Source organism: Bos grunniens, chromosome 2 (genome assembly GCF_055505025.1).
Source record: "Bos grunniens cultivar Pamir isolate PY7600 chromosome 2, Bosgru_T2T1.0, whole genome shotgun sequence".
Taxonomy (NCBI): Eukaryota; Metazoa; Chordata; class Mammalia; order Artiodactyla; family Bovidae; genus Bos; species Bos grunniens.
This window is the reverse complement of record NC_141166.1, coordinates 74520700-74533091: the sequence shown is the minus strand read 5'-3', so window position 1 is coordinate 74533091 and position 12392 is coordinate 74520700. Positions and strand designations below refer to the sequence as shown.

At 38.7% G+C, this 12392-nt stretch overlaps 1 protein-coding gene across 2 annotated transcripts in view; it reads left to right on the top strand.

Annotated features, from left to right (window-relative positions):
* MAP3K19 (mitogen-activated protein kinase kinase kinase 19) overlaps positions 1 to 12392 on the top strand; it is a 59768-nt gene that overhangs the window by 17821 nt on the left and 29555 nt on the right. For both annotated transcript variants that reach the window (XM_086350430.1, XM_086350438.1), the window contains exons 6-8: positions 5494 to 5590; positions 11048 to 11126; positions 12052 to 12308. In XM_086350430.1, coding sequence (XP_086206556.1) covers positions 5494 to 5590; positions 11048 to 11126; positions 12052 to 12308 — 433 coding nt within the window. The remainder of the gene's footprint in view (positions 1 to 5493; positions 5591 to 11047; positions 11127 to 12051; positions 12309 to 12392) is intronic.

The following is a 12392-nucleotide window of genomic DNA, read 5'->3' as shown; positions in this document are numbered from 1 at the left end:
AAAGTTATGCAAGAAAGAAAGTATAATCATACTACATTTCTATTGCATGACTATAGTGCAATACATACAGTATAGTACAATACTCAAATAATCATAATTTAAACTTTGCCTATTGATTTTATAAGAAAAAGAGGGTGAATTTATTGGAAGGATGGGGACAGGATATAAGAATATTCAATTGTCAACTGCAATAATAAGGCAGAAGGTAATGTATCACTTTATCTTTTGGGGGCAGGAGGTGGGGGTTGTTTACCTTTTTTGCTGTTATCACTGGTAAAAAGATCACAACCTACTTCCCTAAGAGGCTTGCTTTTTTTCGAAGTCACCAGTGAGTCAATACGTCAACGAGGAGAGAGGTGACTCTCCTTTCCCCGTTTCTTGCCCAGCCTAACATTTCATCTCCTTCCTCTGGCCAAGTTATTAATAGCAGATGAATAGAGCAGACGGGGCTTCCCAGGTGGCACTAGTGGTAAATAATCAGTCTGCCAATGCAGGAGACATAAGAGACATGGGTTTGATTCCTGGGTCAGGAAGATCCTCTGGAGGAGGGCATGGCAACACTCTCCAGTATTCTTGCCTGGAGAATTCCATGGATGGAGGAGCCTGGCGAGCTACAGTCCATGGGGTCACAAAGAGTTAGAAACAACTGAAGGACTTAGCATGCATAGATGGCCATTATCACACCATTTAAGAGTACTTACCTACTTCCGGCCCATTCACTATCTGCAAAGTCCACCTGTCCCACTCTCTCCCCTGTTCTCAGGACACACAGCTCCCATCAGGCTCCACAGGGAAGGCCCAGCGGCACACAAGACTCTCACCCAGGAATTGCCACCAAGAGAAGTGACTACCGTTAACTGCTTTGCAAAGTAGCCTCTGTTCTTCTCAACTTGCAAGGAGGAGAAACAGTAACCACCCCAGTGATAGAACCTAGCTGATCTAAAAATCAAAGCTTTGGGACTTCCCTGAAGCTCCAGTGGTTAAGAATCTGCCTTGCAATGCAGACAACACAGGAGACGAGGGTTTGATTTCTGGGTCAGACACGGGTTTGATCCCCTGGAAGAGGGCAGGTCAACCCACTCCACTATTCTTGCCTGGAGAATACCACGGACAGAGGAGCCTGGTGGGCTTCAGTCCACAGGGTCACAAGGAGTTGGACATGACTGAAGTGACTTAGCTCAGCACAGCACAGCACATAGAGCAAATCATAAGATTAGGATGAAAATTAGTCTTGGCCTTAAACCCTCACAGCTCCAAGTCCAATGTCCCTTACTTTTTCCTCTTTCTAATCCCACCCAAACCTTGGCTCATAGACTAACCCCACCCAGACCACGGTACCCATTCTCTGACTTCATCCTCCTGAGTCTGTCCCCAAATTGACTGCTCCAGTGATTTGCCAGATGAATGAGCTAAGGAATAGGTAAGATATCATTTTAGTAACTCAAGAGACAGCAGGAGGGGACTTCCCTGGTGGTCCAGTCGTTAAGAATCTGCCTTCCAGTGCAGTGGGCCTGGGTGTGATCCCTGGTCAGGGAGGTGGATTCCATATGCTTACTGCAGCCAAATAAATAGAAATAAAATAAATTTTAAAAAGAAAGAAATTGATAAAAGAAAACACACTTACTTTTCATTTTTTTGTGGTATAGTTAGGAAACTTGCTTTTTTTTTTTTAAAGACTAAAAGTCCCTTCATATTTAGTTAATTTTTTATGCAGTTCTAAGATATTTTTTGAACTTTCACTCTATATTTTTCTTATTATGGTTGAAATAACTTTGAACTCATTTTTGAGGGAGAGATAGACTCTCACTATTGAATTTGCTTCTTTCTAGTGCTTTCTCTAGGGTTTAAATAAAAAAAAAAAAACCAAGGTCTTTCTTTACTTCTTTTCTTTGAATGAAAGCTTGCTTTCTTTTTGGGTTATCTGCAATAGGTTTTTATAGTTTACAAATATATGCAGCTGCTTTGCTTGTAGGATTGCTCCTGAGAGGCTCTTCACGGCCTCTGCCAATCTTCTTTTCATCTAAGAAGAATCTTCTTTCCAAATTTAATTACGTATGATTTCTATGCCTCTTTTCTGTGTGGTTGGCATTCTGTTGTTTGCAGATTAGAATGCTATGCTGTCTAGTCTGTTGTCACCTCTTGCATTACTGTGAATGGTTGATGGGCTCCATTTATTTGGGATGTGCTATTCTAACGTTTTCTCTCCTTCACTCACGACCGCATTATTTTAACCTTTCCTCCGTCACCCAGTGAAAGTGAAAGTCGCTCAGTCGCATCCGACTCTTTGCGGCCCCACAGACTATACAGTCCATGGAATTCTCCAGGCAGGATACAGGAGTGGGTAGCCTTTCCCTTCTCCAGGGGATCTTCCCAACCCAGGGATCAAACTCTGGGTTTGATCCACATTGCAGGTGGATTCTTCAGCTGAGCCACAAGGGAAGTCTATTAAAGTCATTCATATTTAAGATTCTAAAAGAAACAGAAAATTCTGAGCTGTTGCTGTTTTTGTATTCATTTTCATGTTAATCTTCAAAGTAGGTATTATTCCCCACATCCTTTTTGTTTGTGATGCTTATGGTTTTTCAGTTTTTATTTTTTATTTTTTTTAAGGAAGAAGTTTTTTGTCAGGAGTTTGTAGGGATCACACATCTTTTATCTTCTCCTGTGCAAAAATTATAAATTATGTTTGGGTATTCTTTCTCTTAATTTTCTCACTATTATTAATTTCCTTCTGGTTCTTGTTGAGACTCTCTTGTTTCAAATTTTTCATAGTAGAAAGAAAGCAGAGTGATTATGAATTCTGTAACCAGACTTCAGAGTCTGGGTGTGAATCTGGCTTGCTAGGTGACCTTGGTTAAGTTACTTAACTCCTCTGAACCTCATGTATAAATGGAGTAATAGTTTCTACCTTTAGAGTTTTTGTGAGGATTAAGTTAGCTAATATGTGAAAGGTCCAGCAGTGTCTGGCACTGTATGGATAAATGCTGGTCATTGTTATGGGTTTTGCAGGTAGTTTGCCCATGCTCCGCATCTTCCAACTTTTCCTCAAGGACCAAATAATAAATGAACTGAGCAGTTGAGACCAACCGCAGATCATTAATCAACATAGAAACTTGAAACGAGAACCAGTTATATATTTAACACTAAAAATTAGTGTTAATTAGTTTTATTCAGCCTAAAAATTTCATTGAAACACTCTAATTATATGAAATGGAAGAGATATATTCTGAAGTCTCACAGAGTGTTCTAGACATTATATGAAAAGAAATTATATATATATATATATATACACACACTAAGAAGGAAACTTCAGTGGTCACTAAACATCTGAAACTATCTCCAACACTTCTACTAACAAAAGCATGCACATTCAAACAATCAGATCATATATCACATTACTAAAAATGAAAATTGTTAATTGATAAGGGAGAAGGTAGTGAAACAGACTTATGCACTGCTAGTGGACAGTAAGTAGTAAGTGTAAATTTACTTTTAAAGCAACGTATGTAAAAAAAAATTCTAATATTCTTCAGATCAATAATTCCTTATAATCCCATGTCTAAGAATCTACTCTAAAGAGATAATACAAAATTGGCGTATTACTTGTAAAGATGTTCACAGCACTATGTGTGATAATGAAGAATTAAAAACTGCCTACTATGCATGATGGGGTTTATATCATAACACTTGTGGGACTTACTAAACATCTTTATGACCCTCTGATAAAATTCCACTAAAATGATATTTACTTAGTAAATTGCTATGTAATTTATACATCATAAGTAAAAAAGCCAGATATGAAATGACATGATACAGCTCTATTATTAAACACTTGGGAAGTGAACAGAGTTTGCTATTTATTTGTAGGATTATAGGTGATTTTGTCTCCTGCTCTTTAAAGAACTGCTGTTTTGGTATTTCCATGCATTTTATAAAATAGTAATACCCTACCGCTCACGCTTTGTAATTGGATGGGAGGGAGAAGAAATTTGCCAGAGAGTGGTAGAATTTTTGAAATGCAAAGAATAAGCAGTAAAATTGACAACAGTCTAGGATCAGGGCGAACCTGTCCAGCTGTCCCATCTGCCATTGACAACCAGGATGGTCTGAGGTAGGACCCCTAACCTGTGCTGGGAGGTAGAGAATGCTTTACAAAGCGTGTACTGCTATATAAAGTAAAATATGATAACTAAGCTATTATAAGTGAACACCTTCCACCAAGGGGAAGGGACACTTAGGGAGTTTGGGATGCTCAGGTACACACTACTATATTTAAAATGAATAACCAACAAGGACCTATTGTATAGCACACGGAACTCCACTCAATGTCATGTGCCAGCCTGGATGGGAGGGTGGTTTGAGGGAGAATGGATACATGTCTATGTGTGGCTGAATCCCTTCCCTGTTTACCTGAAACTACCGTAACGTCGTTAATCGGTTTCACCCCTGTACAAAATTAAAAGTTTTTAAAAAATTGAACACCTAAAATATTTTAATGGTAGTGATAAGTCAAATGAACAAGGTGAAAAGATTCCCACACTCTCTTGGGAATTAGTGAATGAAATATCAGAGGCTTTATGATAAAGTCTGCTTGCTTGTCCGACAAACATCTGCATTTAGGGCAAAGACTTTTTATCCAATAGTCTGCTTAACTAGACCGTTCATCTGGATCACAGAAACCAGAATGCCAATTATAACATCCAGGTAGGATGGGATATTTTAACTACTACTTGCATCTATCACTGTTGTAGCCACTAAAAGGGGCAAAATCACCAGCAACAACTTCTAAAGGAGGAACCTAGCAACAACAATGCATTCTCATAGAAAACATTTCTTCTTTAGGGAGTCAGGAATACTTTTTGTAAGTCAAGCTGGTTGTTTTTTTTAAGTTAAGCTGCTTTTCAACAATGTTTTTCAGCAGTTTGATCATTTTCTAGATCATAAAAGGGAAGTTTGAGAAGTCGCATAACACGATTAGATCAGAAGGCTGTCATAGTGAAAACTTTAATCAGCTTTGCTGCCTCCTTTCAGTCTAAGGTTATATCTGCAGCTTCCATGTAGGGCAAGGATTTCCACCCTCACCATCTGTAAATGATGCCCCAGGGAGGCATTATGGAAAAGACCATGTTCCTTTGGGGTTGTTCACTGGCTGTGGCCAAAGGATTCTTTCCAGTTACCCACTCGGATGGAATTGGTGGCAGCTTAACAGCCTGAATACAGACATGATAAAGTATAAAATATTGAATTTCTCTGTGTTTATGCAATTTCAGCTTTGATCTTCATCTTTGATTATGCAATTAATCACGTTCACGTCTGTCTAAGCCTGGTGCTCTGGAGACAAACACTTTCCCATTATTTTAGTCCTGAATACTTTATCCGATTTAAAAGGAATCAGCCGTGTGAAACTTTAGCCTAGAAAAAAAAAAATCAACATTCACCCTGCCAACCAAGTATTACACTGAAAAACTGAGTTTCTATTTTATGATATTTCAGGAGTCTGACCAAGATGATGACTGCTCTCATTCCATATTGATTAGTGAAGAAGGAGATCCAAGTGGTGATGGACAAGACTGGCAACCTAGGACAGAAGGTATCCATCTTCTGTCCTTGATGTGTTTACAAAGACAATATTGATTATTTGGATTTTCCCCCTGATTTCAGTCATGCTCAGTGCAGAGCTTTGAAATCTCAGACAAGCATAGAGGAAAAGAAATCCTAGCCTTTGGTCCATATTTGAATCAGTGAGTCTTGGCAACCTATTCAGTCTCTCCTTTGTTCTACCCTACTCTAGCTCAACCTGCTGTTCTCATCTCCTTCCTTTTTTGTCTGGTAGCACCTTTGCCCTCACTTCTTTTCTCTCAAAATCTTCCAGCAGCTACGGGGATCTGTCCTCTTCCGTTCATGTGTGCGTGCTAAGTCACTTTAGTTGTGTCCGACTCTTTGTGACGCTATGGACTGTAGCCCACCATGTCTATCCTATGGATTCTCCAGGCAAGAATACTGGAGTGAGTATGCCATGCCCTCCTCCAGGGGAATCTTCCCAACTCAGGGACTGAACCCACTTCTCTTATGTCTCCTGCCTTGGCAGGTGGGTTCTTTACCACTAGTGCTACCTGGGAAGCCTTATTCTCTTCCAGGACCAAACATTTCTCCATTAGCTGTCATCCCAGACCTCTTCCCTTGAGGCAGGAGTTGGGGGACTGAACAAAGAACTAAAGGCCCAAGTTGCACTCTTGTATTCTAGGAGGCCATAAGTCTGGAATTTTCCAAAACAACACCCATTCCAAATGTGTCATCCTGTCCTATCCCTAAATGCCCTTGCATTGAACAGATCACAAGGTATTTAGATTCTCACTGCAGAACATAGTCATCACAGCGATCACATTTGTCTGTCATCTACTCCCCTATAAACTTCTTACATGAAACGTTTATTTGAACTGCTCCAATCTCTCTTCTGGTAATTTTCCTCCTTGCCTTTCTAACACTCCAGGGAAGCTGCCCTCTTGGATGTCTTTTTTCTCATCCCGGTTAACCACCCTGAAGGCTGTGCTAGCTTAGCCACTGTCTCCTTTGACCCCTTATGCAATGCTGCCCTCTTCTGGGAAGCCTCCCATCTTTCCCAAACTCACTCTGTACCTCCTTTCTCCTGGCTGAGGGCAGGGAAGAAACTATAAACATCATGAACCCTGAAAGACCTAATTAAAATAAACAAGTCCTGATCCCCTCCAGGTAGTCCTTGTGATCTGCCTTTGCGTTTCAAAGACTTCAAATCTGAGTTCTCAGAAGCCCAGTTGTGTCCCCATCACCTTCTAAGAGTTTAAATACTGTGTTTATTCAGCTCAATTTAGAGATGACTTACCATTTGAGGTGCTTATAGGAATTGAACCCGGTTCTCCTGAATTGTAGGCAAATTCTTTACCATCTGAGCCTCCAGGAAAGTCCCTTCATATTAATAATACTTTTAAAATCAATTTGTATGTAATATTTTAGATTTTCATGTAGGAACCATAACACTTAGGCAGCATCTCAACTAACTTCCTGCAGTTTTAGGCTTTCATAACTTGAGTTATACATTCTAAAGAAGAAATTATGTTTCTGAGTTTTCTTCTCATAGTTGATAAGAGTCTTCAGTAAGCTAGTAACTCTTTCAAGTCACAAAATCTGAAATAAAAATGTTTGGGGAATTATTGTGCATTGTATTCATCTTAAATAACAATAAATCTCTTTAAATTCCATTTACATGCTTCTAACATACCCCAGGTTGTTAATGTTTAAGTGTTTGCACACTTTATAAAGACTTTATGCACATCCATGTGACTATTTGATGGTAGATATGCATATTTAATCATTTAATTTATATCTGTTTGTTCACTGTATTATTCTTTTAAAAAGGAAACTTCACTAACTAAAATATATATAAACTCTAATGTTTAGATCACTGCCCTGGTCTTTAACAGCTAAATATTCCTGCAACACACATTTGCTTTCTTATGAACTTTTACAGATGGTAATTTATAAAATACAATTTGCCTCTCACCCCAATCCCTCATCCTTTTCCTTATTATAAAAATCTTCTTGCATTCCTTAATCAGCTATTTTCCCAGAACATATCAGATGCAAACCTTGTAGACTGGAAACTGAGCATGTAAAATTATTATATTCATGAGTGAATGAGAACCTATTTTCTAAAATTCCTAGGCTTACAGTGTATATCTATCAGGATTCTTATGTGCAAATAACAAAATCTGCTCTACTTGAGTGAAAAGAAAGGAAGTTTTAAAAGTTACTAGAAAAGTTCATAGACCATTGAAAAACAAAGGAGAAGAACAGATCCCAGGTTGGATTGTCATAAAGAATTCTTGTAGCTACATCTTAAAACTGGTCACTGACCCCCAGATCACACTGCCTCAGCCACAACTAGCATACAAAATGCTTCTACATTGACCTTAGGCCCTCCCTCTGCTGTTGACACCCATATCAGCAAAAGGATACCTCCATATTATCTTCTCTTGTGTAACTCCTGGGTATCCATCTCTCAAGTTAGCTTTCTGAAAACTAGTGGCAAAAAAAGACTGGTAAATGTAGCTGTAAAAAATTCTGTTGAAAATCATGATTTAGGAAACTATCAAAAGGCAGAGAGGTTATCAAAATATTTTGAACCTTGATTCCCATCCATTTAAACAAAGCAAGTAGAAAACACAGAAAAGTAAGACTTTTCTGGAGAAAATAATTTTTCTTCATTGAATGGATTAGGCTAGGCCAAATAAGTTTTTGTTTTAAAATTTTAGCACTTATATTAATAATTAGTCATCATTTTCTGACTTTATGAATATCATTTGCCTCTTTTCTGCAAGAAAGTTTATGTTTCTGGTTGTGTTTAAATGATGCCTCTTAGTTTCTCTCTACTATAACATTTTCTGGTGGGGTTAATTTGCATCTTCTTTCTGGAAAGATGCATTCAGATAGGAGCAAGTGTTTTATTTTCACATGTGACAGTACATCCGCTTTCCTGGACCACTCTTAGGTTCAGAGGCTCCTATGATCACTCACAGTGTTCAAAAGACAAAACAGAGAGTATATATGTTCCAAGATGATTTCAGTGTCAGAAAGTTTTATAATATCCTTCCCCTCACCCTGCCATTTACAACCAAATGTTTTTTCCCCATTTAGGAACCATTAACTTTTCACAATGTCTAAAAAGTCAGGAATTTCTTATACTTGCTATTGCATCTTACTTCCTTGGTTTAAAAAAAGAGAAATCAACCAATTAACAAATTTTTAGTTTATTAAATCTACTTAAAAACATTCTTGGTAAAAAAATCATCTAGGTTTATTTGTCCTCAATGATTCTAAAAATACAGTCATTGTTAAGAACATGTTCAAGTGAATATACTGCCCAATTTTCTAACTTCTACAGCAAAGTCTAATTGTGCCTAGTCTTACAGAGCATCCTTTTCACTGACAGTTGAGTTATTAGGAATGTATGCTGTATGTTTTTCTTACTCTAACATGTCAGCTAGGTGTTTGCCCTCAAGGATGACTACAAAAATGGTATGAACGACATCCATCTGCCTTTCATTACAAAAGTGGCCATGAGCCATCTCACAACCTCATGACTGTCAGTTTTTTCATCTCTAAAACGAAGGGTTTGGGTCCGATGACCTCTAAGTTCCTCACAGCTCTATAATCCCAAGCCTGTCATGTTGTGCTACATAGTGTGGTGATAGGATATTTGAAAAGTTAAAAAGAAAATCCACCATTCCAAGGGAACTTGATTTTTAGAGACTGCAAAAAAAAAAAACAAACCCCACAAAACTCCTTTTGGAAATATTTACTTTTTTTAAATGCACCACTCTTATAAATAACACAAGCATAAACATTTAACATTAAAAATGCTTTCCTTATGGTGGTTCCCATATATTTGACAAAATACCCAATGTCCTTTAAAAATAATAAAAACTTTAATTGATACGCTGATGGTGATTAGGCTTCCCAGGTGGTGCTAGTGGTAAAGAACTTGCCTGCCAATGCAGGAGACCTAAGAGACGCAGGTTCGATCCCTGGGTCAGAAAGATTCCCTGGAGGAGGGCATGACAACCCACTCCAGTATTCTTGCCTAGAGAATCCCATGGGCAGAGGAGCCTGGTGGGTTATAGCCCATAGGGTCACAGAAAGCCAGACATGACTGAAGCAACATAGCATGCACACGCTGATGACGATAGCTAATAAGTAACTTTCCCAAGGTCCCCCCCGGAAGTGGCAGAGGAGGGATGGAGACCCAGGTCTCTCTGATTCACGACCTGCTCAAATCTTCTCCACTATTCTTCCATCAGTGGAGCTGATTAAAACCATGGCTCCTCCAGCATCCACAGACTGAATGAATGGCTCTGACATTTAGATGGATAAGCTGAATACTGGGAAAAGCCCTACATCTTCCTTGAAGGATATGCCTCTATGTTCTACACACACATTGCACACTTCTTTCACAGTGCTTATCTGGCTATGCGCTTCGCTTTCTTATTTATAGTCTCTGCTAAGGCCACAGCTGTACCTTCTTTGTTTCCTTACATTTAGCACAATGAGTTACACTTGTCATATACTTGATATACTTATATCATATACTTGATATATATACTTGATAAAAACTTAGGAAAAAGTGAACAGGTGAAAATCTTAAAGGACAGACAGTTCTGGTATGGTTCACACTAGGTTTTTTGAATGTTATTTATTTTTTGTTTATATATTTATTGATTGTGCTATGCCTGCATTGCTGCCCAAGGGCTCTCTCTAGTTGTGGTGAGTGGGGACCGCTCTCTAGTTGCAGTGCACAGGCTTCTCATCGCAGTGGCTTCTCTTGCTGCAGAGCCCAGGCTCTAGGCATGCAGGCTGCAGTAGTTGTGGTGCATGGGCTTAGTTGTCCTGTGGCAACTAGATTTCATGTGAAACAAGATTTCATGTGAAATCTTCCTGGATCAGAGATTGAACCTGTGCCTTGGCAGGCGGACTCCTATCCACTGTACCACCAGGAAAGTCCCCACACTAGTTTTTAATGTCAATTTGTTTAATGTGCTATTTTGTAGGCGTGCATCCACTCTATAAGTTGGAACTTTCTGTCTTAAGGGTTATACTAAAAGTCGCTCCTTGGAATCAGATAAGAGATGACCAAATGACAAATATAAGCAAGTTCCGATGGGGCAACATAAATTATCTCATTTAATTCTCACAACAGTCCTGTGAAGTAGGTGATATCAGTCACACTTTACAGAAGGAGGCCTTGTTTTCTCCATTCAGGGAGAAAACACTGCTCATCATAAAGCTTTATTTTACTTCTGGAATGTTTTGTTATACAAATTCTTTACCCTTTAAGCAAGCATTTATTTAGGACAGGAAAGATACAAAGATGGTTAAAACTCAGTTCCTAGTTAATGTTCATCATGTAATTACTAAGAATACATGAGCCAAATAACCAAAAATAAAACATTTGATTCCTGATTACCCCTGGAATTCATTACTTTCTTCTTATTATTACTGACCTGCACTTTCATAGGTGTTGAGATTATTGTTACTTTTCCGAGAGATGTCATCCATCCCCAAGAAACGGGCCAAGAAGAATTACCAGAAAACAAGTAAGAAGTATTATTTGAAAGGTTAGATTGGAATTAAAGTATATACTTGTGTGGCAACCCACATTCAGAAAAACATCCCCAAGCAGGGGTCATAATAAATAATTTTGTGGCAAGAGCTGGATAATAAATGTTTTATGCTTTGTGGGCCATATGGCCTCTGTTCCAATGAGTCAACTCTGCAGTTGTAACTTGAATGCCTCCATGGATGGTATATAAACAAATGGGTGTGGTTATGATCCAATCAAACTACCAAAGTGAGACTGGAGGCTGGATTTGGGCCAAGGACCATCATTTGCTGACCTTGCAGCAGTGCCACTCAAAACAGAGTTCTGAGGTCCTTCTGTTACCAGTCAATAACGAAGTCAGTATAGAACTTGGACATTTAAACCTTTAAAAAGATGTGTAGCCATTTAGTCAAGTAATTTTATATTTATTGATCTGATAGTGGAAAATTTTTTTATTTTCACGTTTTCAATTTTTGTTTAATTTTTATAGTCATTCACTTTGATTACATTTTACAAAAGTTTCAATCCATGATGCAATGTAAAATTTTAAATGGATTCTTCACCAAAGATAGTTTGAGAAGTACTGGGCTTTTGGAGAATGGTCAAAGGCCTCTGGTCAATGCCTTTGGAGAAGTACAAGGGTGCACCCCCTTATCTCTGCCTTTTCCTCCTCTGATTTCTCTGCTTGAGGAAACAGAGACTGGGAAAACCCAAGTGTGAGTGGCAGAGGGCTGCTGAGGTGGGGAGCAAGTCAGAGAATGGGGAGGTCTTGTTCTTTCAGCAATACAGCTATTCCACTCAGCAGTACCATTTGGAAATAGTCCTCCAAACTTTCCAGTGATGTCAGGTGGGCTAAGAACTGGAGATCCAGAAGACATGGGGAATGACTTTTAAATTAAACTATTTCCTTCCCCCTTTAGTCAGATAACCTCAGGGCATCAGGAATGGACACCAGCACATTCTGTTTCATTTCCAAAAAACATTGAGATGGTGGGCTTCAGGACAAAAATGGTAACCACGGAGCCTTTACTTGCAAAGAAAGAGGAACGTTCCCAGGAACTCTTCAATACGAACTTGGGCTTTTTGTTGCCAAGACCTCACTTAGAAACGATAATCTCCAAGTCTGTAGCCAGAGATGTTCCTCACTTTCTGAAGGGGCAGCCAAGGAAATCTGAAGGTGAGTTCATTGAATTATACAGTGATTCCTTTATTCTTTGGTCAATAAATATTTCTTTATTCATCTTTTTCTTAAGAATTTGAA